We start from the raw sequence: 27,917 nt of genomic DNA on the forward strand, positions 1-27,917 counted from the left end.
TTATATATATGTAAAAAATATATATATATACACATATATCATTCAGTGCAATGATTTGCTTTAATATTTTTATCTTAGGATTTTTAAAGTTTATCTTCATAAACAGGTATAAGTCTCCATTTTAAACAAAGTCTAGTTGAACTTTATTCATATATATCAGAGTTTATTAATTTATAAGTTTGTAACTTGGGGAAATTAATTTTTACCATTTTATGGAGTAAAGTTGAGTACAGTTTCCATGACCAAAAACAATCTTTTTCCCATTATGAATGGTGACTGGATTCTCATTTGCTCCTTTACAGAAAATATAATTACGGACTGTATGTGTAACTTTCCTCTATTTTTTGGATTTCTATCATGCTGAAAGTTTTAGTTGTAGTCTGCTTTTCAGTATTAGAGAAATGTATTCAGAATCCATGATCTTAATGATTTCTATCAGGTAACTCCAACAGCATTTTGTATATACACCCTAAGCCTAAATACTGTTCCTTCATACTTACACGCCCACTGTTAGAACAGTTTGTGAATGTGTGTGTGGTGATGGTGATAACATTAGAATTTTTTCCCATGGCTCTTCATATATTTTCCTTATTAAGGATATTATCTTTTGGAATAAAACAAATCTAGGTGTAAATACTATTTCTACCTACCAGTAATTTGATCTTGGGCAAATTATGAACTTCTCTCACTTTAATTTCCTCATCTGTAAAGTGAGTAAAATAATACTATTCTATACAAGGTTGGAAGTTTAACTGAGATAATCTATTTAAAGTCTAAGAGTGACTCAGTGAATATTAGTTCCTTCTTCCCTTCCTTCCTCCTCACCTTAACAACTAATAAATTGCAATTCCTTAACCAATGAATAAGGTCTTAAGTGCCAGGTCCAGAGAAAAGAACAAAATTAATTGGATTTGAAATGACTTAAACTGATGCTCTTGATACCATCTGAACATTCTTCCATTTCCTCAAGCTCATTCCCTTCATTTACTCTCCCAAAGATCTCTCCTTCCCTTGTCTGTCTCTCTGTTGGTTATATTACCTCCTCCAAAGCATGTAACCTCAAAACCTAGAAGTTACTTTTGATTCATCAGCTTCCTTTACTTCCTTTATCCAGCATCACAGACTACTAGAGTTGAAAGAAGCCTGTAAGATCTGGTTTTCATTTATTGCCAAGTGGTTCTCTCACCTCTGCTGAGTAACTTCTAATATCAAGAAGGTCCTGCTTCTAACAAAAGAGCTCAATCCATTCTTTGAACAACTGACACTGTTAGAAAGACATACCTGTATTCATCAAAATCTGTTTCTTTGTAATCCACACTCATTGCTTAGCATTCTTTCCTCTGTAATATACAGAGTAAGCTAAATCCTAATTTTTCTGCCTTATGATAGCCCTTCACAAAGAAAAGACATCAAGCATCATATGACTCCAGAGGGATTTTTCTTTTAGTTTCCTGTGATAAATCCTTCCAGTTCTCTTATATGTTCTTAATAAGACCCTGTTAAAACACAGTGTTTAGGGTTGGACAAAATACTGTAGATACAGTCAGTACAGAATACAGGAAAGATGAGATGTAACGTGTGATCCATGACCGGGTTTGCCTTTTGTCACCAACGCTGGCACCCACAGACTCATCTGAAGTTTTCCATAACCTGAGAAGTCTCAGCTTATTTTCATTTGAAGATCTGTTAAACTAGACCTCTCAAGTTATTTTTGGAGGTTAATTCTGAGCCTGCATGCAGACACTTAGGTTTACATTTATGTTTTTCATACTATTAATCTTGATTGATCTTTTCAAGTCTCATATTTTTGTGTGTATCTCATGCACCTTCCTTTTTGTATAACTCCTCATCCTCTCAATGCTGTATTCTGGCTGTGAATCTTTCATCCCGTTGGATCAAGGTGATACTTATGAATTCACATTTGCACCCATGTTTAAATGTGAAATTATCCTCATTAATTATTCATATCCATTGCTCTGTAGACATGTAAGGCCATGGGTCCAGTTTCTGATCTGCTTCCCTCTTGTTTTTCCCTAGAAATTACTGGACATCTCTCCATAAGATCTTCCCTAATAATCGTTAATTTATTATCCCATTGCTTTGAATTCTAAAGTAATTTAATTCTTTTAATTGAATCAGATAATCTCTGACCCAGTAAGTCAACATAACCTGCTTTCTGTATTTGGCCCAATGGCAAGGCATTAATATTATAACTCTTGATCTAGAAAGGAGAAATCCTGTTTCCTAATACCATTTACTTTTGTCTCCCTTTCTCTATCCTTTCCAAAGTTATCGCCTTCAGATGCAGGGAGAAATGAAAACACCACCTGTGTTCCCAGACTTTCTATTTCCTATCTAGGACTTCAACATCATGAGAGAGAAATCCCAGGTTCCTAGATGCTATAATACAGCCCCATATGATTCAGCAGAAGTGGGTAGCATTTGGGTTTGATTAGTCTTGGCAGGCACTCTGTCACATCTCAGGAAAAGGCTCCAAGAGGACCACACACCTCCCAATTAGCCATGTCAGGCTTGCATCTGGCTCTCTTTGTGTCCTTCAGGAGGAAGTCAATGCCACCCAAAGTGAGTCTCAGGATTTCCAACACCTGCCACCTCCTGTGACAACGTCTTTTTATTCTGTAGACCAAAATATCCTGCTTCTTTGGAATATCTCAGCCCATCCTTTATGGGCAGAACCTCAGGTTTCTATGCCACTCCAGACCATAGTGGTGGTGGCTTAGTCTCTACGTCATGTCTGACTCTTGCAACCCCTTGGACTGTAGTCTACCAGGCTCTCTGTCCATGGGATTTCCCAGGCAAGAATACTGGAGTGGGTTGCCATTTCCTTCTCTACTCCATCGTATGGAGATTCTTAAATGATTCAGCAGCATGAGAGTATTTAAAGACAAATCAAACGCAGAGCCTGCCCTCAAGGAATCTATGGTCTAGGAAATGAGAGCTGTGTATTAATATAATAATGACTATTGTGTTGCACTTTACATCCTCCCATTGAAATCACACAGCTCTTCTTTTTAGTAACCATAAATATCACCATTTTAGCAATCAGGAAACCAAGGCTTTGGGCTTTAATTGGCCTGTCAGGAGTCATCTGCAGCAGAGCTGAGACTTGAACCCTTTTCTTCCGAAGGGAACTGGTCCTCTCTTCTACCATTATCTACTACTAGACTAAAAAGATGGTGAAATACCAGGGAAGTTTTCTGAGTACTGGCACTATGTCAGCCTCTATTTCATTTATTTTTCATAACACTTCCATCACAGGTTGATATTTTCCTGACTTTGTTAATTGGAGATAGAGATGATTAAGTGACTTGTCCAAGGTCACACAATAAGCAAGTAGTTGAAGTATTTGTTTTCAGAGCTCACTTTCTCTCCTCTGGAGCATGCAGTCTCCACTACATTTAATCTTCTTTTACTTCCTCAGAATCTCTTTTGCTGACTTCCTTCTTAGATTATTTCCTCTGTCTTGTATAAGTAGAATGAAAAGAATAGTCCTATAAAACTGAATCAGAAATGACTTTGTGGAAGAAAAAGAAGAGCTGTGGTTCTCTTTTAAAAATTTTTTGAAAAAACTTAAATGTCATATTGGAAGCTTCATAAAGTACAGGCTTCAAGACTCTGTCCTAAATATGGTCAGTGTCTAGATTCAGTAGTTCTTGAGTGGGGCTTGGGAGTCTGTGTTCTCCAAATCTCTCAATTGATTTTGTGACAGACAGGCAAGAGATCTCATTTTGGAGGGAGAAAAACGACTAAGTGAAATTTTCTCTTTCAAGCCTGTGTTATATTCTTTCACTTACCAAACTTTGTTATTTATTCACTTTGTTTCCTTGGAATTCATGGGCTCCGTTTAGCCCCTTTTCCCCTCCTACATTCACTCTTAGAAGCCCTCATCATTTCTACTAAATAATAAAACAAAGAAGTGTTCTTCCTTGGTTCTTTCCAGCTAAGAGGGTCAGCCAGCCCTTATTTTTCACATAAACAGAGTTCATCTCAAAATTTTAAAAATGAATAGCACATACCTTACAGACCACTATAAGATAACCACTGATCACATTATCAGATAACTGCATGAGGAGAAGTGTAATGTTCATTCATTGATGTTTGCCCTTGAAACTCTTTCTGCCAACTTTATTTGCCACACTGTACATTCCTGGGCTTCCACTGTACAGCTTCTCCTAGGATATAACCTTCAAGATGGCCTGGTTCAGAAAGATCTCTTGGAGAAGGAAATGGCAATCCACTCCAGTATTCTTGCCTGGGAAACCCCATGGACAGAGGGGCCTGGAGGGCCACAGTCCATGAGTTTGCTAATAGATGGATACAACTTAGCAACTAAACAACAGGGCCCGGTTATTCCTTTCCCTAGTAATAGAGCTATTCTAAATGACTGTGATGTGAGAGCCTTGAGGTGTCAACTCAGTCACCTTCAGGGGTCACTACAACATACAAAGACTCAACTCCTTTGTTCTCTACTGAGCAATAAAACCTTAACACTTTGACCAAGTTCAGCTGTTACCGAGGCTGGACGTTTCTAAATGTAAAGTAAGGTAGAATGCAGAGTAATGACCTCATTGGGCATTGTGAATGCAGGACTGAAGATTGACAGCACTCCTCCAATTCAGCACTAGGCTCAGGGGCAAAACAGTACCAGACTTGCAGGTCTCACTTCTCAGACAAGGGATTGAACCTGGGCCAGGGCAGTGAAAGCCAGAATCCTAATCGTTAGGTCACCTGGGAACTCCCATAAGTTTGTTTTCTGTGTCTGTGAGTCTGTTTCTACTTTGTAAATTCATTTGTATTTTAGATTACATTAGATTACATTTAGTTCATTTACATATTTTTTAGTTAACACATATATTGTTGTTCAGTCACTAAGTCATGTCCAATCTCAATGCCATGCTCCTCTGTCCTCCACTATATTCTGGAGTTTGTTCAAACTCATGTCCATTGAGTCAGTGATGCTGTCTAATCATCTCATCCTCTGTTGCCCCCTTCTCCTCCTGCCCTCAGTCTTTCCCAGCATCAAGGTCTTTTCCAATGAGTCTTTATATCAGGTGGCCAAAGTATTGGAACTTCAGCTTCATTATCAGTCCTTCCAATGAATATCCAGGGTTGGTTTCCTTTAGGATTGACTGATTTGGTCTCCTTGCAGTCTAACAGACTCTCAAGAATCTTCTCCAGCATCACAATTTGAAAGCATCAGTTCTTCAGCGCTCAACCTCATGTATGGTCCTACTCTCACAACTGTACATGACTACTGGAAAAAGCATAGCTTTGACTAAATGGACCTCTCTCAGGAAAGTGATGTTTCTGCTTTTTAATATGCTGTCAAGTTTTGTCATAGTTTTTCTTCCAAGGAGAGATTACATGTATAAGTTATATGATATTTTTCTTTTTGACTTAGTTCACTTGGTAAGATAAACTCTATGTCCATCCATGTTGTCTCATGTGGCATTATTGCATTCTTTTTTGTGGCTGAGTAATATTCTATTATATGTGTGTGTGTATATAGATATAGATATAGATATAGATATAGATATAGATATAGATATAGATATAAAACATCTTTTTTATGCATTCATATGTTAATGGACATTTAAGTTGCTTCCATGTCTTGTCTATTGTAAATTGTGCTGCTATGAACACTGAGATTCATGTATCTTTTCAAATTAGGGTTTTCATCTTTTCTGGATATATGCCCAGAAGTAGGATTGTTGAATCATTAGTAACTCAATTTTTATTTTTTTAAGGAACTTGCTATTTCGTTCTTTTTCAGCCACCAAAGCTGGTCTAGCAGTCCATCCCTTCAACTCCACCTGTTCTCCTAGACAATATCTTACCTTCTTACCTTTGGTTTTCTGCATCCTCCAATTCCTTAGGCAGGTTGCCTCTGGCTTGATCCCCCAACAACTCTATAGCCCATAAGGGTCCTATGAACTGTTATATTGAATTTAAAATACTTTTGGTGTTCATAGCCCTTTATAGCTTGACTTTGTTCTAAAAATTCAAATTTTGTTTCTTATTCAGGCTTAATTTCAGTTTATCTCTTCACTAACCCACAGTTCACAAGATTAAAATTTTTTCTAAACCCTTCCAAAATGGAAGTTACTTCTTCCATTTTGCTGTCACTTTCTTTGTTTCCATGGGAGAATTATCACATTGTGTTGTGATCATTTGTTTTCTTTTCTTGAGTCTTGATCCATGTGCTCAGCTAGAAAGAGTTCCTGAGAGTTGTCAGCTATACCTTAAACATCTTTGTGTTCCAGACACAATGTCTACACCTAATGAAAAGACATTGAATAAATGCTTATTGACGTGTGGATGAATGAAATGATGGATAGGCTGTTACATCTAATTAACTTAAAATGCAAACATTTCTGTTAATACTTGGCACATAGTAGGCCTTTGATTAATACTTTTTGTTTGACAATGCTTTCTCTTTCTTTTTAACTTTGGCATTTTTAAAGGTACCGTTAGTTGAACAGCTCTTCCGCAAAGAGTTCAAACCATTTTTGAAGAAATGGTATCATGTTACTAGATTAAGTGGTGATACCCAATTGAAAATAACATTTCCAGAAGTTGTCAAGTCTCATGATGTTATTATCAGTACAGCTCAAATCCTTGAAAACTCCCTTTTAAACTCAGAAGAAGGTGAAGATGATGGTATAGAGTTGTCAGGTTGGTTGAAATGTTTATTTTTGTAAAATAGTATTAATATTGATAGTAGTAACAGGGACTGTATTAGTTAAATAAGTTTTTAAAGGTTGATTAAATATTTAAATGTTTATTATTTTTATGTTTTATCAATTTTTAATTGAAGTGTAGTTGATTTACAATGTTGTATTGATTTCTCTTATATCACAAAATGATTCATTTATACATATATACATTATTTTTTAATATTCATCTCCATTATTGTTTATCATAGGATATTGAATATAACTCTCTTCTACAACCTTGTTGTTTATCTATTCTACATATAAAAGCTTACATCTGCTAACCCCAGTCTCCCACTCCATAATTTTGATTTAGATTGTCTTCCATTGCTTAAGTTTTCATTAAAAACCTTCTTCCTTGGGGAAGCAAACAAAAAGTGGGATATCAGCATCAGTATATCATTATTAAATCAAACAGTTACTGGACTTCCAATTTACTCAGTATTTCTAAGTACCAACAAGTTCTTTTTAAGTTTTAGTGGATCCTGTTAGATATGCCCTCTTCTCTGTAGAATAAATACAGTCCTTTCTATTTTGTGGGGGATGGGAAGAAAAGGTAGGAGCAAGGTAGGGAAGGAAGTATATAAAATCATAATAATTAAATGCAATGTTGAAATAAGGTAAAATTATTCCTTTTTAAATAATGTTTTTCATTTGATAGAATGAAGATAAAATTCACCAACTTTAAACATTTTATTAAAGAATGAAAATGTAATTCTAAGAGTTTTGGGGAGTAAGTCAGGATTTGATCCATCCCATAACACTTTTTAGATCTATAAATTTTCTGAGACTCACCTATTAAATGGGGATAATAACAGGAATAGTTTCATGATTAATATGCACAAACATCTGTATATACAGGTGGCTAGGATAATGTACATTTCCCTTTAAAAAGTGAGAGATACTTGGCTGCTAAGTTTACTAACTTAAAGGTACTTTTTCACTATATTTTGCCAATATGGACAAATAAACCATTTTAATTTCCTTTTAAGACTTTTCTCTCATCATTATTGATGAATGCCATCACACCAACAAAGAAGCGGTCTATAACAACATCATGAGGCGTTTTTTGAAACAGAAGTTGAAAAACAATAAACTTAAGAAAGAAAACAAACCAGTGATTCCCTTACCTCAGATAGTGGGACTAACAGCTTCACCAGGTGTTGGAGGAGCCAAAAAGCAAGCCAAAGCCGAAGAACACATTTTAAAAGTAAGTCATTAACTTTATGCATGAGTCAAAAAACCAAAGTTAGAGCAAATGCCAGTGCTTCTCGGTTAAGATTAAGTCCAAGTGCTGTGGAATGCATGAAGGATGGTATTCCATGCTCATGAGTTAAAAGAAATCTATACGCTTTGAAGTGAATAGACTCAGTCTTGTTCAAAGCAGTAAGTGCTTTAGTAAATTACTGTGACAGAGAACAATATCAAAAAAATTATGGAGAGCAAACTTAGTGAAAAATTGGGACAAATTAAATACCTGCCTTTAAATATCTATCCCTAATTGTCAAACTTAATGATCTATTCATAGAAGTATGCATAAACTGTGGAAGTTTCTAATTTTCATACATACTCTATGCATTTCAAAATTGCATGTTTTGTTCTGTGCCTTTTTGTTGTTGTTGTTCTGTGTGATACTCAGGTTCCAGGTAATTCAAATTATATGGGAAATGGAGATATGAGAATCTTAATTAAAAACATATTTCTTGTCCGCTGCCCCAAAATGGTAACAACACATATCGTACTATTGTTGATCTCAAACACTGAAAGAATTCAGAGTAATTCACATAAGATGTTCACACGAAGGCATTGTATTTGCATTTTAAGTCCCTTATTTTTAAGTTGAAGTTGGTAAAAAGGATATAGAGTAGATAAAAGCACAATTATTTTCCCCAACATATTATCTATTACTAGAATTAAGGACTATCTCCAATCGAAATCCAGGTACATGGGCTTTGTCTGCTCCTACCTTTGTGCTGTCCTCTTTTATGTGTAGAAGAAAGTGGTAATATGATCCATGGATGTCAAGGTGACCCATAAATGCCTTGTGTAATACGGTTAGCTTATAAACATTCTCTTCGCATCTCTGCAATTTTCTGTACTCTCTCCATGTTACTTTTTCCATCTGGAAAAATGGAATTTAAGAAATGAAAAGAAATACTTTTTCTGGAATTTTCTACCAACTTGATTGTTCTGTTTTTACTCTACCAGGATGAATGTTACTGGTTGGACCCACAGTGAAGCAGTACTAAAATACTGTGTTTAGCAAATCACGCTACATATTTCTCACACAAGAAAAAATTCTACATTGAATCAATCGAAAAGGAATAGTATTTGAATATTGAAGTGTCTCTTTTTCAGATATGTGCCAATCTTGATGCAGTTACCATTAAAACCGTGAAACAAAATATTAATCTACTTAAAGAGCAAATAAAGGAGCCATGCAAAAAGTTTGTAATTGCAGATGATACCAAAAAAGTATGTGCTTAAATTTTTATATTTATTTTATTGATGATACTATATTCAACTGAAAGATGCAAAGATTATCTTACACTGACACTCTGAATAATATCATTTTAAATTTTTGCAGAAAAGTTTGTTTTATTCTTTTTTATTGATATTAGGCAGCAAAACACTGCTGTGAATTCTTAATCTTTTAGTTTTCTAGTTTGTATAAAGAGTAGCTTAGTACTTTGTTTACTAAGTATCAGTTGTGGTGGGAGAGAAAGGATAAGGGTGGGGAAGGTTGTAAAGCTAAACTAGAGGTATTACCATAGTTTCTTTTATTCGTTTTACTTTTCTGAATTGATTTTCCCAACATTGAACAGAGCCATTTTTGACTACCAGATTTCAGTTGGCAATGATAACAGGTATACCACCTAATTGACATATTTGGTTTCTTAGGAAAATACTTACAGTAAAGAAGTGAAACATTTACTTTAAATATTAAAGTGTTTTTGTTATGAATATCTTATTATAAAAATCAACCTGAGTCAGTGTGAACATTGTGACTAGAACATTATGTCAGTACTTTCTTTTGTAAACTATAAAAAGCACCATAAATTTTAGCTGTGTGTCCTTAATAGTAAGTGTAATCTTTGCAAATCCACCTCATAAGAATGTTGAGTTATGAAATATGCATAATAGATAATATTGTGTTTGAAATATAGGCACCAAACTAATGTTAGCAACCGATCTCCATAGGTCATTCTTTTCTGGAAATTTTGAAAAATAGAACTGTCTGTTCCAGCTGAACTAGCATATTTGACTGAACTTGATTTTTCTTCACTTTTTTCATTCAGTTTTATTCAATAAGTTTAAATGCATGTTTCTAATCATAATCATTAAAACTAATCCTCAGCATCCTCAAAGAATTTGCTACCCTATCTTTTAACTTAATTAACTTATGCTGTGCTTAGTCGTTCAGTTGTGTCTGACTCTTTGCGACCCCATGGACTAGGCCTACCAGGCTCCTCTGTCCATGGAATTCTCCAGGCAAGAATACTGGCATGGGTTGCCATGCCCTCCTTCAGGTTCCTCCAACTTAATTAACTTTGGGTATACTTTTTACTGGGTTTCCCTGGTGGCTCAACTGGTAAGGAATCCACCTGCAGTGCTGGAGACCTGGGTTCACTCTCTGGGTTGGGAGGATTCCCTGGAGAAGGGATCGGCTACCCACCCCAGTGTTTTGGCCTGGAGAATTCCAGGGACTGTATAGTCCACGGGGTCAAAAAGTGACGGACATGACTGAGTGACTTTCTCTTCACATACTTTTTAATTGAAGTATTAATATAATGCACATACAGAAAAGTTCAAGTTCATAAGTGTGCAGATTTCTGAATCTTCATAAACTGAAAACACTTGTATAACCAAAATCCAGATCAAGGGACTTCCCTTGCAGTCCAGTGGTTAAGACTCCATCCTTCCAGTGCAGGAAGCGTGGGTTTGATCCCTAGTCAGGGAACTGAGGTCCCACATGCTAAGCAGTGTGGCCAAAAATAAAAAATGAAATCCCCATAGTATGTATTCTTCTATATCTGGCTTTTCTCAAAACTCTACCTTTTAAAATTTTATTTTGGTACAAATAATATTGAAACCAGTTCTTCACCAAGGAATGTTTTTTTAAACTAAGTTCAGGCTTTTTAAATAATTGGGATATTAATATGTATTTTTAAAATAGCTATTAGCATTTAAGATGTATAACATTCATTAATTTTATTTTTTAACTTTTAAATGGGAAATTCCAGCACAGATACCTGGTGTTGGTGTGGTGTGGCTTGAGGGTGGAGGTAAAATAGAAACTGAAAAAAAAAATGAATGTATAAAGAGGTGATCAGAGTAACTTGTTACTTTGTCTAGACAATGAGTCTGAATCAAATTTATTATAACATATAAATTATTTTAATAAAGATAATGTTATTAATTCAATAATATAAACATGTAAGAATAAGTGTATCATTTATTTTTAGGATCCATTTAAAGATAAGCTGCTAGAAATAATGACAAAGATTCAAACATTTTGCCAAATTAATCCAATGTCAGATTTTGGAACTCAACCCTACGAACAATGGCTCATTCAAATGGAAAAAAAAGGTAATTTGGGTTTTAACATAACATTTGCTTTATCCCATGTTTATACCAAGATTCCAGGTCACATGTTCCCAAGCAAACTGAAAGCAAATATATTAGCAAATGGAATTTCTGTGTTCTAAGTAGTACAAGGATAAAATGTCCTGACTCCTTATCTAAGGAAAGAGGCACCAATTCATCCATTTTCTCTTAATCTCCAGAGTCTTTCACTTATTATATATTTAAAGTATTAAGATAAATATTAGCATCTCTGTTTCCACATGCAAACTTAACTAATGTGTTTTTCATGCTATTCCTCAGAGTCAGCAGGAATCAAGTGGTTTTTTTTTTTTTTTTTTTTTTTTGCTGATGCAGAATAGAAGTAGCAAGTCTAGGAGTCAGAAAACTTGCCCCCTTTTTGTGCTCATGGCACATTTTGAGCCTTAATTTGCTCATTTCGAAACCAAAGTGAAGCCTATTTTCAAGTCAGTATCATAAACATATTAACATATTCAAGTCCACAGCACACTTGGGGGAGTATTCTATCATTATTTCATTGTACATAACATATTTTTCATAGCTGCAAAAGAAGGAAATCGCAAAGATCGTGTTTGTGCAGAACATCTGAGGAAGTACAATGAGGCCCTACAAATTAATGATACAATCCGTATGATTGATGCATATAATCACCTTGAAACTTTCTACAATGACGAGAAAGAGAAGAAGTTTGCGGTCCTCCTAGGAGATGACAGTGATGAGAGTGATGACAATGGTGATGATGATGTGGGTGATGGAAAACCACCTTTGAAGCTGCACGAGACAGATGACTTTCTCATATCTCTATTTTGGGGTAAGAATCAGTGTAACATTTTTGCATGGTCTCATGCAGTTATGTCTTTGGCATGAACCCACTGCTTCTTAAGAACTCTCCAAAAAGTTCTCTTAAAATCTCTCATTTTGAAATAAGAAACTCCATTCATATTGGAGCTATTTCTAATTGATGGGGTTAACTAGCGATGAGCTGTATTATCTTAATTTATCATTTGGTCATCTGGCTTTATTATTAAGTTGACCACAATAAATTTATTTTAAAAACTAGCCTGATTATTGGATACAGCACAAGATTAACTATAGTTGAGCTTCTTAGTACTTCATTATATGAAGTCTTCCAGTTAGTTATTCACATATTTTATGAATTTAAGATAATTATTTCTTGCAAATCAAAACAGTAATAAGCTGTCACCTCACACAGTCAGAATGGCCATCTACAAATAGCAAGTGCTAGAGTGTGGAGAAAAATGAGCCCTCCTGCACTGCTGATGGAAATGTAAATTTGTGGAGCCACTGTTGAGAACAGTATGGAGGCTCCTTAAAAAACTAAAAACAGAGTTACTGTATGATCCAGCAACCCTATTCCTGGGCATATATCCAGAGAGCACTCTAATTTGGAAAGATGCATGCATCCAAATGCTTATAGCAGCACTACTCACAATAGCCAAGACATGCATGCAACCTAAATGTACATCAGTAGATGAATGGATCATAAAGATGCTATACATCTATATCTATATTTATATCATCTCTATCTGTAGCTATACATGTACACAGACAATGGAAGATACTACTCAGCTATAAAAGAATGAAATAATGCCATTTGTAGTTACATGGGTGAACCTGGAGATTATCATGCTAAATGAAGTAAGCCATTCAGAGAAAGACAAATAATTATCTGACATCACTTATATGTGGAAAGTCAAATATGATACAAACTTATTTATAAAACAGAAACAGATTCACAGACATAGATAGGAAACTTATGGTTACCAAAGGGGAAAGGCAGAGGGAGAGGCATAAATTAAGAGTTTGGGATTAGCAGATACAAACTATAATCAATATATATAAAACAGATAAACAGCAAGGTCCTACTGTATAGCCCAGGGAACTGTGTTCAATATTTTGGAATAAGCCATAATGGAAAAGAATATTAAAAAATGTATATATATATATTTCTGTATACTTTTCTGTATATCTGAAACTGACAGAACATTGTAAATCGAGTATACTTGAGTTAAAAAAGGAAATAAATGAATTCTTTCTTAAAGGAAATAAGAAAAAGTTGAAAAAACTAGCCCAAAACCCAGAACATGAAAATGAAAAGCTCATCAAATTGAGAAACACCATAATGGAACAATATTCAAGGACTGAAGGATCAGCACGAGGAATAATTTTCACAAAAACACGACAGAGTGCATATGCCCTTTCCCAGTGGATTATTGAAAATGAAAAATTTTCGGAAGTAGGAGTCAAAGCCCACCATCTTATTGGCGCTGGACACAGCAGCGAGTTCAAGCCCATGACACAGGTGAAAACTTCCTTTCGGATTTTTTGTTCTTATGCTGTCATTTCTTTTCACCTGTAGTCTTTTTTCATCAATCTTCTCACCAACCCACAAATACTTTAATCGAATGAAACAACTGTTCTTGAAAGAAAATGTGAGTTTAATAGCCATCAATATGTGGCATTTGAGAGGCTAAACTTTGTTCTAGGAATCACTTTCTCTATGTTCTTGGAGGAACTTTCTATATTGGGTTTCTTTTGCAAAAATGCTTAACACTTAAACTTAGTAACAAAATGGGAAAACAGTCACAATATAATATCAAATGGAAAAATCAAATTTCCACAAAAATGTGTGCATTATAATTAGAACTTGTAAAATATGTTTGCATAGGATGAGATCTTTAAGGGAACTTGGGAAAATTAAGACATTTGATGTGATAGAGATTTGGGACCATGAGAGATTTTCTTTTCGAGTTTTGTTTTGTTTTGCTTTTAATTTATTATACTACTTATGTGAACAATAAAAAAAACTCTTGGAAGAAGGAAAAAAAGACACTTATAGAGATTATAAATACAGGTGAAACAGAAATGGCTTGTTAGTATAAAATGTCTTCTGAAGTCCTATTGGTCCTGAGTTTTTCTGGACAAAAGGACACTTTAGTTATTATGGTCATCATCATTTGGTCCATTGGAACAAACTGAATTTGTTTTAACATTTGTTGAAAAGAAGTTGTTCTTCAAATTGTGCACCAAAACTCTTGGTATACGGTCTACTTATACTGGAGTTGCCTCTAAAGTTTATGCCAAAGAAAGCACTGTTTTCTTTAGGTAAGGAGTTTACATCCTTCTTTATGATGAGAGCTGCTTTACTTGATATGTTTTCCTTTTTGCCCTAGCTGCCAGGAAACTTATAGCAAAACTGAAGTTCATTCTCTCAGCTTCTGTTTTAATCCCTACAAGTGATACACCTATACTTTTTCACTTTTGATCCCATTTTTTAGTTTTTATTCTATTAGCTTTAGTGTTAAGACTTTGATTTTATGCAGTCTTGGCTCATCTTTGGAAAGAGATGGGTTACAAATGGCAAGTATGCATTCAAGCTACTTTTTGCTTATCCAGTTTTGACTAGGTAGCTGAATGCCAAAATATAGAACACACCCCCTTCCTCACTCCCCACATCCTCACCTGTAGACTGACTTGGACTTACTCATTGGAAGAGGAGTTAGGCATCTATGTAATATGATGTGGGGGTCTGACACTGAGTCTGAAATTCTCACTATTAAAGTTACTCCTTTGAATGAAGGCAAAAACATCTAAAATCCAAGGATCTGTCAAGTTTGTATCAATAGTGGGCATGAGTGCAAGAAGGAAAAATTACCAGAGAAGACTGGAGAGGGATCTTTCTGCAGGATTCTCCAGCAGTTAGAAGTCAAAAAGAAAGACATATGTCTTCTTGCCTCTGAAAAGAATTGGATGGGAATAGGAGAACATACAGTCTGTCTGACAGGTGTATTTTTGTTTAATATATGGAGGCAAAAGATAGGTAAACATACACCAAAGGCTACTGGATCAACAGCTTTGATAAGAATAGTTATGAAAATAAAACTCCACTGGCTACATCAATAGGATTATGATGTATACATAATCCTATTATCAATAGGATTATGCTCACCAGTTCCTCCTATGCAAGAGCAAAGGGAATATTTGATTCCTTTTCCTATGTTAACTTTCAAAATTCAGATTTTTAAAAATTTAAATATGTTTTAATTATGTTTTTAATAACCGATTCTTTCATTTTTATTGATATCATCCTTTGAACAGATAATATATTTACCTCTTTAACAATTAATAAGGTACAGGGCACACCAGTGTCCTTCAGTCTCCCAGCTCCTCTCCCTGGAGGCAATCAATGCTTTCAGGTTCTGCCAGGACTACTTCATGTTTCTTTGCTTGAATGACTCTTAAAGTGACCAAATGCAAAATACAGTGTATATTTTTTCTCTGACTCAAAATTTGACTGTTTTTAAAAGTGTCACTGCATCTTATTCTCTGACTGTTGAAGATTCTGAAGTTAATGTAGTAAAAAGCAAAGCCTATTTTAGTTTCTCATTGCTGTATCCTCTTCTCAGCTGAGAGCATCTCCTCCTTTCTTCCGCCTAAGTCACCCATCAGTTTGTTTCCTTGGCACAAATGATGGCCTTCCCACCTCCAGACTGGAGGATGGAAATATTTTTGTTATTGTGCGGTAATCCCAGATTGGAAATCAAATGTTGCCTCACCATCATGTCTTTGTTCAATGCCAAAAACAGATGGCAGCAAATCCGTGTATGATCTAATCCTTTCATTTACACTGACCAGTTGCAATTTAGTATTTCTTCTCCTAATTAGAAGATTTTAATGTGTTTAGCAGTACAACATTTAATTTACTAAAATGTTTCTACAGAATGAACAAAAAGAAGTCATTAGTAAATTTCGCACGGGAAAAATAAATCTGCTTATCGCTACCACAGTGGCAGAAGAAGGTCTGGATATTAAAGAATGTAATATCGTTATCCGTTATGGTCTCGTCACTAATGAAATAGCCATGGTCCAGGTACATTCTGATACCTCAAATATGTTAATTTCTTATTTTATGCTCTTGTTTTGTTTTCTTTTAGTAAAACAGCACACACGAAATGGAAAGTGAAAGTTGCTCACTTGCATCCGACTCTTTGCAACCCCATGGACTCTACAGTCCATGGAATTATCCAGGCCAGAATACTGGAGTGGGTGGCCTTTCCCATCTCCAAGGATCTTCCAATTCAGGGATCGAACCCAGGTCTCCCGCATTGCAGGTGGATTCTTTACCAGCTGAGCCACAAGGGAAGCCCGTTTGTGTGTGTGTTTTGATTTCTTTTAGTAGAACAGCACCCATAGTTTAAAAAATATATCTGTTTCCTACAAAAAGAGAAATCAACCAGATAATCAGAAAGCCACCAAATTAAGAAATACTTGGATTTCAGGAGTTGATGTGTTATTAATGCCTCACTACTCAGAATGAATTTTTCACAAGGGTGATAGCATTTATGGTGAGGTTCCTGGCCAAGGCCATAACATTTTTTGTTGCTCAAAATGTGCCTTAGTATTAACTCTTTATACAAAAGTGAAGGACTGTATTGGGCTTCCCTGGTAGCTCAGCTGGGTAAAAAATCCACCTGCAATGCAGGAGACCTGGGTTCGACCCCTTGGTTAGGAAGACCACTGGAGAAGGGCATGGCAACCCACTCCAGTATTCTTGCCTGGAGAATCCCCATGGACAGAGGAGACTGGAAGGCTACAGTCCATGGGATCACAAAGAGTCAGACACGACTGAATGACTAAGCACAGCACAGCATAGAAATGTACCACCACATTGAGTGTGTTTTCTTGGAACATTGAAGGTAGGTGCTAGAAACATAACGGCACTCACCTCAGCTCTGGTGTCAAAGTCAGAGAGGCCCTTCTCCCCATTTGTCCTCCCTACCGGGAAGGGGGGCAATTGGGCTCCCCCAGCCCAAATCACTGATGATGGTTTGCAGGGTTTGAGAAGGGTACTTGGAGAAAAGAAGGGCAGGACAGGATGGCCTTGTGTCATTGAGGCTTTTGAGGGCTGGTGTGGGCTTCCGTGGTGGCTCAGCGGTAAAGAACTCAACTGCCAATGCAGGAGATATAAGAGACACAGGTTCGATTCCTAGATTGGGAAGATTCCTTGGAGAAGGGCATGGCAACCTTCTCTAGTATTCTTGCCTGGAGGATCCCGTGGACAGAGGAGCCTGGCAGGCTACAGTTCATGAGGTCACAAAAACTTGGACACGACTGCAGTGACATAGCACACATGCACCCATGCATGTGGGAACCTAACCATCATCATTCTACAACATTGTTTTTCACTGAAGTGCATTTTGAGTTTCAAATAGCCAACTTATTAAGAAAATGGATAATAACTGACTTTACAGAGAATAGAGGAATCTTTTGATGATGGGATACTGAGCAGTGAATATCATTCCAGAACAAAAGCAGGTACATTCGCAGCAAAGCACAGCCCTTCACTGACTTGATTTCTTTCTGTTCTCAGGCCCGTGGTCGAGCCAGAGCTGATGAGAGCACCTATGTCCTGGTTGCCCAAAGCGGTTCAGGGGTTGTTGAACGTGAAACAGTTAATGATTTCCGAGAGAAAATGATGTATAAAGCTATAGACCGTGTTCAAAATATGAAACCAGAGGAGTATGCTCATAAGGTATTGTTTTGGGCCAACTCTGAATTTAGTTTTCACTTTTAAATGGCTGCCTGTGGTTGCCATGATATCTCTTTGTGGTTAAGCCTCTAGACAGAAATTGTGCTGAATTATAAGTTCCAGTTTGAAGCACTGTTCGGAGACCAGATTCACATACAAAGACTCAAGATCTGTGGTGGGCAGAAATCATCAGGGAACTGTTCTATAAAGTTTGGTAATATAAATTTAGATTTTCCTTGATCCAGAAAGTCTAGTGAAACTCAGTTATTCAATTCAACCTGGTCATTTTGGTCCCATCTAATCTGTACAGGCACAATTTTTTCATTTTAGAAATATTTGTGAAGTGCCTACTGTGTGTTAGGCAACGTTGTAAAAACAGTGAATGTCACTGCAAGCAACACAGATAGATCCCTCCTGCATGAAACTTGTATTTGAGAGAGTACATGGTGAGATTTGAGGGGGAGAAATAAAGAGAAATAAAGCAAGTAATACATGTATGGAGAGGAGAGCTGAAGCATTAGATCAAGACAATGTGAAACAAACATCTAATTGGGCACTTTAGGTTAGGTGTTTGGGAAAGGCCTCTCTAAGAGGGAGAGACATTGAGGCTAGCCCCGAGTGTTAAGAAAATAGATCATATACCATCTTGCTGCATCTCAGTTTACTAACATAGAATCATTTGAGTTGTGAGAGGAATGCAGCAAAGGAAGAATGTATTTCTACAATATTTCAGGAAATCCCCCATACCACTGAATTAAAGACTGTAACTACTATAATAGCAAACAATCCATTTAGAAGAAAATTCACACCCTTGCATATGGGTGTGAATGTTAGTTTCTTAACATTGGAATTGGCTCTACCCTAAATAGAGTTTCACGGAAGGGATGCTTTCAAATTGGTGTGCATTGCTATAACCAACTCCAAGGTTTCCTGGCCAGGTTTCTACACGAATTTATATTTTAAAACCCCTTTAAATATAAGGCAAACCAAACATTTTGTGGTGTCAAATCAAACATTTGTAGCCATATAATACCAGTGGAAAGTTAGCACTTTACATTTAAAGTACTAAATGAATAAATCACGTGGGATGTTTTTCAAAGATTGATGTTTCAAGACCAGTGTTTTGTATAAACTCTAGAACCATCTCTGGAGTTTATGAGTCACAGATAATCTCTAGAAAAGACACAGTTTCTTTGGGGGCCCCATGGACTATCTTTTTTACGTCTCCTTTGGCTAAGAGACCAACTGTCTTAGAATTGCTCCAGGTAGACAAACCCAGAGTAGGGATGGCAATGACACGAGGTATGTGTCAGCACTACTCTGTTCAAAACCCCATCACACATGGCCGCCAGGTCAAAACACTTCTTTCTACTGATGTAAGAATCCTTCTCAACATAACACTGGAGCAACCACTAATAAACAGTTTGAGTTGACATATAAGGGGAGGTCTATTTTCCATGTTATATACTGAGTTTATACATACCCCCAAGCTTCTTCAATCGAATCAGACTTGTAGGAGTAAGTTGAAGATACTAAACATTGTCCCTGGCTTGACCCAACAACATTTGCCACATTACATTTTAGTTGGAATTAGACTGATTATTATTGGAGAAGGAAATGGCACTCCACTCTAGTATTCTTGCCTGCAGAATTCCATGGAGGAGACTAGCGTGCTACACTGCAGTCCATGAGGTTGCAAAGAGTTGGGCACGACTGAGCACGCACGCAGACTGATTATAGCTGTGCCTCCCGTATATTTGTTATGATTTCTTTTCTTTTCTGGCCCTTTTAATTGTTTCATATCCTTTACTAGCTTAGAGTTATTCTTTTGGTTTCTGGTGTCCTGGTTACATATCCAAACACTGACCTTGGTTTTGTTTGCTTTTTCTTTCTGTTGCATTCATAGTTATTTCTTAATTGCCCATATGTATCTGTTCCTATGCCAAATCATCTTTTCACCAGCTCGCTGAACTGTAAATATCCTGCAAGAACAGCCTAATTAAACTTTTAAAGAACAGAATACTTCAATTCATTATATTGTTATAATTTACATAGGAAATTTGTCTTCATACTCATCTGATTAACTCGTATTATAGCCCACAGGTTCACTTGCAAGGTTTGTTCTCTTTTCTGTGCTAACTATGGCTGCCTTGAGTCAGGGTCTAAAACAGAGGTGAGAGCCAGAGAACTGGGCTATTCAGTTTTGTTCATCAGCACCGATAGTTTACTTTTCCTGAAAACTTCCCTTTGATTTTAAGGAAAACAATGGCTTCCTCAACAACTTAATATCAATTTGTCATCTTTGAGAGGTTTAGTTTGGAGGTAAATTATTTAAAAACTAGAATTGTCTACTGTGAAGTTGTATAGGTATGAGAACTGGCCAGTCTCTATCTCAAGTTTTATATCTCTCATAAACGATATTATTTCTGTTATGAACAATTTCTCCATTAGCCGCAGAATTGGGAATATAAAAATTTTAAGATTTTATTCTCTCATATAAAGACTGTGGGTAATCTAGACATACACAATAGCTCCTTGATGTCATCAGGATGCCAAAATTCCTTTCTCTTCTCTGCCTTTTTACTATTTGGCTTCCACTCTCAAGGTCAAAGCTTTTAGAATTTCAGCTGCTGCATGTTCACTCTAAGAAGGAAGGAGGAGAAACACGGAAAAGGCAACAGTGCCCATGCCAGCTACCTGATACTTAAAGATCCTTTCTGGAAATTTCATTCAACATATTATAGACTTATGTCTTAAAGGCCACTGACTCATAAATGTAGTTATTTAGAGGTATATTTCCACTCAGAATAAAATTATAGTTCTGTTACTACAAAGAATGGAACCTAGGTGGGAAACTAGTATTTTCTGTCACAAATGTATAGAGGAGATAAAATAGTGACAAGTCTGGAAGTTACAGTATATGAAGAGAAATGAAAGAAACTGGAGGCTTCTCATGGATAAGAAATGACTAAGGGTGATGAAGTAAGAATGTTTAGTTCTTTAAAGAGACTTCATGTGGAAGAAAGAGTAGACTTATTTTATGAGATAAAATTAAAACCTATGGAGATGCAGATTAGAAGGAGTTTCTTTGTTTTTGCCTTTTTCCCTTTGTCTTTATTAAATATTGCCAAACATTTTCTCACAGTAGAGCATTTTAAAAAATGGAGTGGAGTATGTTTTGCACACTTAAGGATTCCACATTTCCATGATTGTAGGAGAAGACTCTATACTAAACTCTTTGGGGACCATCACCTCATCACTTTTATTTTTAGACTAAAAGTCAAATGTATACTTTCATAACTATCTATGATCTTTGAATTCCAGGCAACTTACTTCATTGAAACTATGAAAAAAAAATCACATTGAATATTCTTTTGCAGATTTTGGAATTACAGATGCAAAGTATAATGGAAAAGAAAATGAAAACCAAGAGAAGTATTGCAAAGCAGTTCAAGGGCAAGCCATCATTAATAAATTTTCTGTGTAAAAACTGTGGTGTGCCAGCCTGCTCTGGAGAAGATATCCACGTAATTGAGAAGATGCACCATGTCAATATGACACCAGAGTTCAAGTAAGTCCAAGAGAAGACTTAAAGTCTTTAAGTTTCTTTATAAGGGATAAAGCAGTTTGTATTGTAAATGGTCTAACAAAATAGTACATATGAGATTCATTATTTTTCCAGAACTTCCCCTTCTTAGTCCCCAAATTATGAACCTTATTTCAAGTGTCCATTTTTCACATATATACACAAGGGCAGGAAAGGAGAAGTGTAAGACCCAAAGCCATTTTCACCCAAACCAGATCAGTTTGTGAATGCTCATATTTATTTTCAACTTCTTGAGCATCTTAAGTCTAGTTAAAATAATCAACAGACATGAAGGAAGCCATAAAAAGCAACATACCGTGAGAGGTGTGTGCCAATGATTTGGCCGAAGGGATGAAGTGCAGAATGGTGCATGCATGTGGATGACTGGCAAGCCCAGTAGTGTGTGCCATAGGCTGTGTACTGGTCCTATATGAATTCTCAGGGATGATTCTGACTCCTTGATAATTTTAGGAAACTGTACTTGGTGAGAGGAAACAAAGCACTGCAAACAATGTGTGTTGATTATCAAACAAATGGCGAGATAATCTGCAATAAATGTGGCCAAGTAAGTAAATTGCTGTGGGCTTAATTTTACTTTGGCCAAAAGGAATTCTTAATTGAATGTGCATTTAATCTTTCCTCTCCCTCTCTCTTTTGTTTTCCAGGCTTGGGGAACGATGATGGTGCACAAAGGCTTAGATTTGCCTTGTCTCAAAATAAAGAATTTTGTAGTGGTTTTCCAAAATAATTTACCAAAGAAACAATACAAAAAGTGGGTAGAATTACCAATCACATTTCCTGATCTTAACTATTCAGAATATTGTTTGTTTAGTGATGAGGACTGACATTTGATTCAAGATTTCTTTTAAAAATATTATCAACTTGACATTTACATGATTTTTATTGTTTTCATCATACTACAGAACTTATGTGAACATTAATAAAAGTCAGTGCTTTACTCTGTATTGAGCTATATGAAAGAAGACAATATATTATGCTTTCAATTTCTACCTTGTTGGTGGGCAGAGGTCAAAAATAAAAACCTCCCAGCAAAACCCTTTAGTGTGGAGCAGTATATTGCCGTGGGAAGGGTATTCGAGTATAAATAAGGATCTAAGGTACTAATCTCAGTCCTGTCACTAAATTTCAGAATAAAATTAAGCAAATCAGTTCATCTTTCTGAACCAGTCTCCTTTTTGGTGAAATGGTAATAGTGCTATCTGCTTTTGCTTTTATTAGCTTTCTGTTGCTTCATAGGACTTCCCTGGTGGCTCAGGGGTAAAGAATCTGCCTGCCAATGCAGGAGACGGGGGTTTGATCCCTTGGTTAGGAAGATCCCCTGCAAAAGGAAATGGTAACTCACTCCAGTGTTCTTGCTTGGAAAATTCCATGAATAGAGGAGCCTGACAGGTTTCAGTCCATGGGTCACAAAACTGTAGGACATGACAGCAACTAAACAACAAGTGGCTTAAAACAACACCCATTTATTATTGCACATGTTCTGTAGCCCAGAGGCTGCTCGGCATCTCAGAAGTCTGAAAGTCAAGGTGTCAGTTGATGTTTTCACCTGGATACCCTGGAAGAAGAATCACTTCCAATCTTTTCAGGTTGTTGGCTGTCATTTTCTTGCAACTGAAGAATGGGATTGCTATTTTCTTGTTAGCTGTCTACTGGGGGCACTCTAAGCCCCAAGAGTCACTCTTATCATGTGGCCTGCTCATGGGGCCTTTCACAGCTACTTGCTTCTTCACGGCCAGCAAGAGACTCTCTCAAGTGTGCTAAAACAGTCTAACTATAGTCATGGGAATTTTAACTGTAATCCCATCATATTCACAAACTCTACCCATATTCAAGGTCGGGGGAATTTTCAGGGAATATATACCACTGGCAGAGATTTTGGAAGCCTTCTTAGAATTCTGCTTCCCACATCCCTTGCCCAGTGTTTATGATTAAGTAATATATGTGTTTGGCATGAGTTTAAACAAACTCTGGGAGATAGTGAAGGACAGGGAAGCCTGGTGTGCTGCAGTCCATGGGGCAGCAAAGAGTCAGACACAACTGAGCAGCTGAACAACAACAGCAATATGTATGTATGTATGAAAGTATTTTGAAAAATATGAAGTACCATAAAAGGCAAGGTATTGTCAGGGAAGTGTAATCTCCTCAGTTCTGTCTCATCACAACAAAGATTTGAAGCGACAGATGTTAAGGCCCTCAGCGCGTCACAGCTCTCGGACAGTCCGTGTTATAGTTCTTGGACAGATCAGTTTTATTTAGAAAATAAAGGAAAATACATCCTCGAGGTGTGAGGGCATGCCGACCCAAAAGATGTAAAGAGAAGAGAGAGAGAGAGAGAAGGAGCGCGCGCGGGAGATAGAGAGACCCCCCAGCCCTTTGGCTCCTCTTTTTATATGTTTTTTCCTCCCCCTGGGGCTGCTCTTTGTAAAGTGGGCTAGCCGGGAATGCTGTTTGTTCCACTTGAGGTCCTTACTCCAGTCCTCAGACCTTCCTTTGTTCTATTTTAGCAGACTTTTCTCTTCCTTGTCTTTTAGCCACCTCCATTCTGGACTCCTTTTTCCTATTCTAACTACCTAACAGTATTATTAAGAAGAAGACATAAGGTAGGTTAAGGCTTAGTTCCACAGCTTTCCCTTCATGAACATAACACTATGCTCAGTAATTACCTTAAAAGAACGGAGGTTAAATCCAGACTAGTTATTAATACATACAAGATTACCTGCGTCAGTGGAGATGTCCAACAGGCTACAGGCGCTGGATGTCATTAGAAAATGAATAGAAACTGTTTACCTGCACCACTCCCTAGTCCTAATAGAAGAGTAACCTCTCTGTGTCTGGGACATTTTCAGTGTTCCTGAACTAAGTGTGATCGTTTGCAGAGAGACACAGGGCTCAGCACAACAGAACATTCTCCCAGTAGAAAAGTAGCCTCTTTTGTCATGGAAGAACCACATGATCGAGGCAGAACCACAACAGGCCATTTTAACCCACACTTACCCAGTCTCACAGATGGTCTGCCTCACAGAAAGTTACTTCCTATGACTAAGGAGAAACAAAATGTTGGAGGCAGTAAACAGTAAATTCTGTGGTTTTTTGATTAATTAAATTCAATCTAACAATATCTTTGAATCTTTTGATTAAGACCTGAGCAAATATGAATATTAACCAATCAGAGCTCTTCAGAATACAAGAGGACAAAAGAAGGCTATGACTTTCTCAAGATATTTTTAAAACTCCATCTGACTCTATTTCAAGTATTTCTGCCTTCTAGAATATTTTGGAAATTATACGAGAAATCAAATGCATAGAATAGCTAAACATACTACCACAACATATGTAGCCTGTTTATGAAGTATCAGCAAATACTAGGTTTTTTCATCAATGTTTTCCAGTATGTTTTCAATAAAGAGATAGTATTTTTACCACAAAGTTTTAAAATACCTGTTTCAAGTAACATAAAACTTAATATGCACTCTACCTGAACTCAAATTCTGATGCATTCAAAAACCATTGTAATCATTGTAACACTTTGATTGTTAATGAACAGTTTAATATATTAAGGTCATTTGCAGAATATCCTCATGACAGGTAGATATCATGTCAGATGCCTGAGTTTCAGTCCCCATATAGTCTTTAATTACTTGGGTAACTGAGCAACCTCATTTCACAGAGCTTATGTTTGCTTTATTGAAAAATCAGAGGTTGTATTAAGTGGTATCAAAGTTTCCTTAGAACTCTAGCATTCTCATTGTTCATGCTTCTGGCTCCCTGGCTGCTCTCATATGGAGACCTTGTGTAGTGATTTGTGATATTACCAACCACAGACTAAGGCTTCCTTGGTGGCTCAGATGATGAAGAATCTTCCTGCAATGTAGAAGACCCAGATTTCGACCGCTGGGTTGGAAAGATACCGTGGAGAAGGGAATGACAACCCACTCCAGTATTCTTGCCTGGAGAATTCCATGGACAGAGGAGCCTGGTGGGCTATATAGTCCATGGGATCGCAAAGAGTGAAATACAACTGAGTGATTAACACTTTAACAACTGTGGGCTAAATATCTACTGCATACATTACACTTTTGAAGGTAGCTCCTGTTTGCTGAAGGGCATTGCAGAGGTCTCACTAAACAGGTTCACAGGCTGGAGTCATGCGTCTCAAGGCAGGGTTGAAAGGTCTGAAAGGGTCTGGAAATTTTAGAACAACCAGCATTTCCAAGCCAATAGATCATTGGCCAACCTTGGGGATAAGAAATGTAAAGGCTTACTACCAAAGGTTTGAGATCATTTCAGTGAAATCCCATGAAATTAAGATAGACTAACTTATAGTTTATACAGGTATTTTTTGTATGGCATTGAGTGTAAGGCATTGAGAGAACACATAAATGAGTGAGAAATGGTTTTCCACAGGATGATTAGTGCATGTCCCAAGCAATGGTTGAAAATGAAAAAATGCTATAAGAGGTGAATATTTTCCTCTCTGTAATTTAGTAGTCTCTATATCAAAGTGTTGTGCCTTAGGGAAAGGAAGGCTTCTGATATTGTTTTCAAATGTTTGAACCTAAAGGCAAAGAGGATTCAGTGTTTTTCATTGTTGTTGTTGCTTTTAAGATGTAAGAGTCTTGAACCTGTTTATGTGCTAATAGAAAAGGACAAGAGGAAGTGAGAAAATTAGCAATGTTCAGCCCAAAAGTAAATTGTTTATTGGGTATTAATGATATATTCTACAAAATGTTCTTGCTACAGAATTTTCTAGTCACCCTGATCCTTTTTCACCCTGATGCCTTTGCACAAAAGTAGAAGCCCTTCTGGAGGTGGCAATGGCAACCAGCTCCAGTGTCTTTGCCTGGAAAATCCCATGGACAGAGGAGCCTGGCAAGCTATAGTTTATGGGATCCCAAAGAGTCGGACACAACTGAAGCAACTTAGCAGGCAGGCAGGCAGAATCTCTTCCTTGCCATATCTTCAGCAGACATCCTTCACATTTTTCAAAGACAACATCTGTGTGTCACTTCCCAGTATTTAACACAGTTCACGTTTTCAAAATTAGAATGGAGAGCACACCCAGGGAAAGTAACATTCATGCACCCAGAGCATAACAAAGTACTCACTTCCAAAATCTGGTAAACAATTACATGAGTCTTAGCAACGAAGAAAAAACAAGAAAATTATTTTGTTTTCTTCTAAGAGTTAGGAAATTAATTTGAAGTGACTGTAAGTTTGTAGTTTGCTGTTTGTGAATTTATCCTTAATTAGTTCTACTAGACATACAATTTTACATCTTTGTTTTTATTAGGGGAGTACAGAGTGAGACAAACTTGGGTGTGGATCCTCACTAGCTTTGGGACTTGAGCAAGTCACTTAATATCTGAGACTATAGGAAATTAATACCAATCCTGAGGAACTGTCAGGAGAATTTGGATATTGCATAAAACATACCTATTAAGTGTAAACGCATTTGGTTTTGTCACGCGAGTGTATGTTCCTCGGCTCTTTGTCTCGTCAAAACAAAGATTTGGAGTGACAGACGTTAAAGTCCCCTCGGCGTGTCACAGCTCTCGGGTCTTGGATAGACCATGTTATAGCTCTTAGGTCTCGAATGGACCGTGTTATAGCTCTTAGACAAATCAGTGTTACAGCTCAGTGTTACAGCCCTTTATTTACAAGATAGCAGGAAAATCCATCTTCGAAGTGTGAGGGCACGTCAATCCAAAGACACGAGGAGAAGAGTGCCCCAGCATGCGGGGCGGTGGGGGGAGACAGAGAGAGAGAGAGAGAGAGAGCTAGCTTTGGCTCGTCTTTTTATATGTTTATCTCTCCCTGGGCCTGTCCTATGTAAATAGGGCCAGCCAGGAGTGTTGTTTGTTTTACCTGAGGTCCTCACTCTGGTCCTCGGACCTTCTTTTGTTCTATTTTCGCGGGCTTTTCCCTTCCTTGTCTTTTAGCCACCGCCATTTTGGACTCCTTTTCCCTATTCTACCTACCTAACAGTTTCTTCTATAATTTCCAAATATATATGTATATATTTCCAAATAATATATGTATAGAATATATTAGTAAGAGTTTTCAGAAAAGCAGAAGCAGTGGTAGAAGCATAGCTGTGGATGTAGCATAATGAGTAAATTTGAGGCCTTTGTTTGATTATGATTATTATAAACATTCAGTATTTATCTAGAGGGCTTTTCTCAAGAAATAAGGGGCTCAATTGTAAAGAATCCACCTGCTAATGCAGGAGACGCTGGTTTGATCCCTGGGTTGGGAAGATCCCCTGGATAAGGAAATGGCAACTCAATCCAGTATTCCTCCCTGGAAAATCCCACGGACAGAGGAGACTGGCAGGACACAGTCTATGGGATCACAAAAGAGTTGGACAGGACGTAGTAACTAAACAACAAGTATTAGTTGTAATGAAACATGATTGCTATGA

General features: G+C 36.9%; 1 protein-coding gene across 1 annotated transcript in view; it reads left to right on the plus strand.

The window, feature by feature from the left end:
* IFIH1 (interferon induced with helicase C domain 1) overlaps positions 1–22,649 on the plus strand; it is a 55,674-nt gene extending 33,025 nt beyond the window's left edge. Inside the window, exons 6-16 of the mRNA XM_010802053.3 lie at positions 6,486–6,696; positions 7,727–7,944; positions 9,093–9,209; positions 11,201–11,324; positions 11,881–12,150; positions 13,403–13,662; positions 16,081–16,230; positions 17,731–17,892; positions 21,270–21,460; positions 21,947–22,040; positions 22,141–22,649. Of these exons, the coding sequence (XP_010800355.1) occupies positions 6,486–6,696; positions 7,727–7,944; positions 9,093–9,209; positions 11,201–11,324; positions 11,881–12,150; positions 13,403–13,662; positions 16,081–16,230; positions 17,731–17,892; positions 21,270–21,460; positions 21,947–22,040; positions 22,141–22,320 (1,977 nt within the window). The 3' untranslated portion in view covers positions 22,321–22,649. The remainder of the gene's footprint in view (positions 1–6,485; positions 6,697–7,726; positions 7,945–9,092; positions 9,210–11,200; positions 11,325–11,880; positions 12,151–13,402; positions 13,663–16,080; positions 16,231–17,730; positions 17,893–21,269; positions 21,461–21,946; positions 22,041–22,140) is intronic.
* The last annotated feature ends 5,268 nt before the right edge of the window (positions 22,650–27,917 follow it).

The sequence above is a fragment of the Bos taurus genome, chromosome 2 (assembly GCF_002263795.3).
Source record: "Bos taurus isolate L1 Dominette 01449 registration number 42190680 breed Hereford chromosome 2, ARS-UCD2.0, whole genome shotgun sequence".
In the NCBI taxonomy this organism is placed as follows: Eukaryota; Metazoa; Chordata; class Mammalia; order Artiodactyla; family Bovidae; genus Bos; species Bos taurus.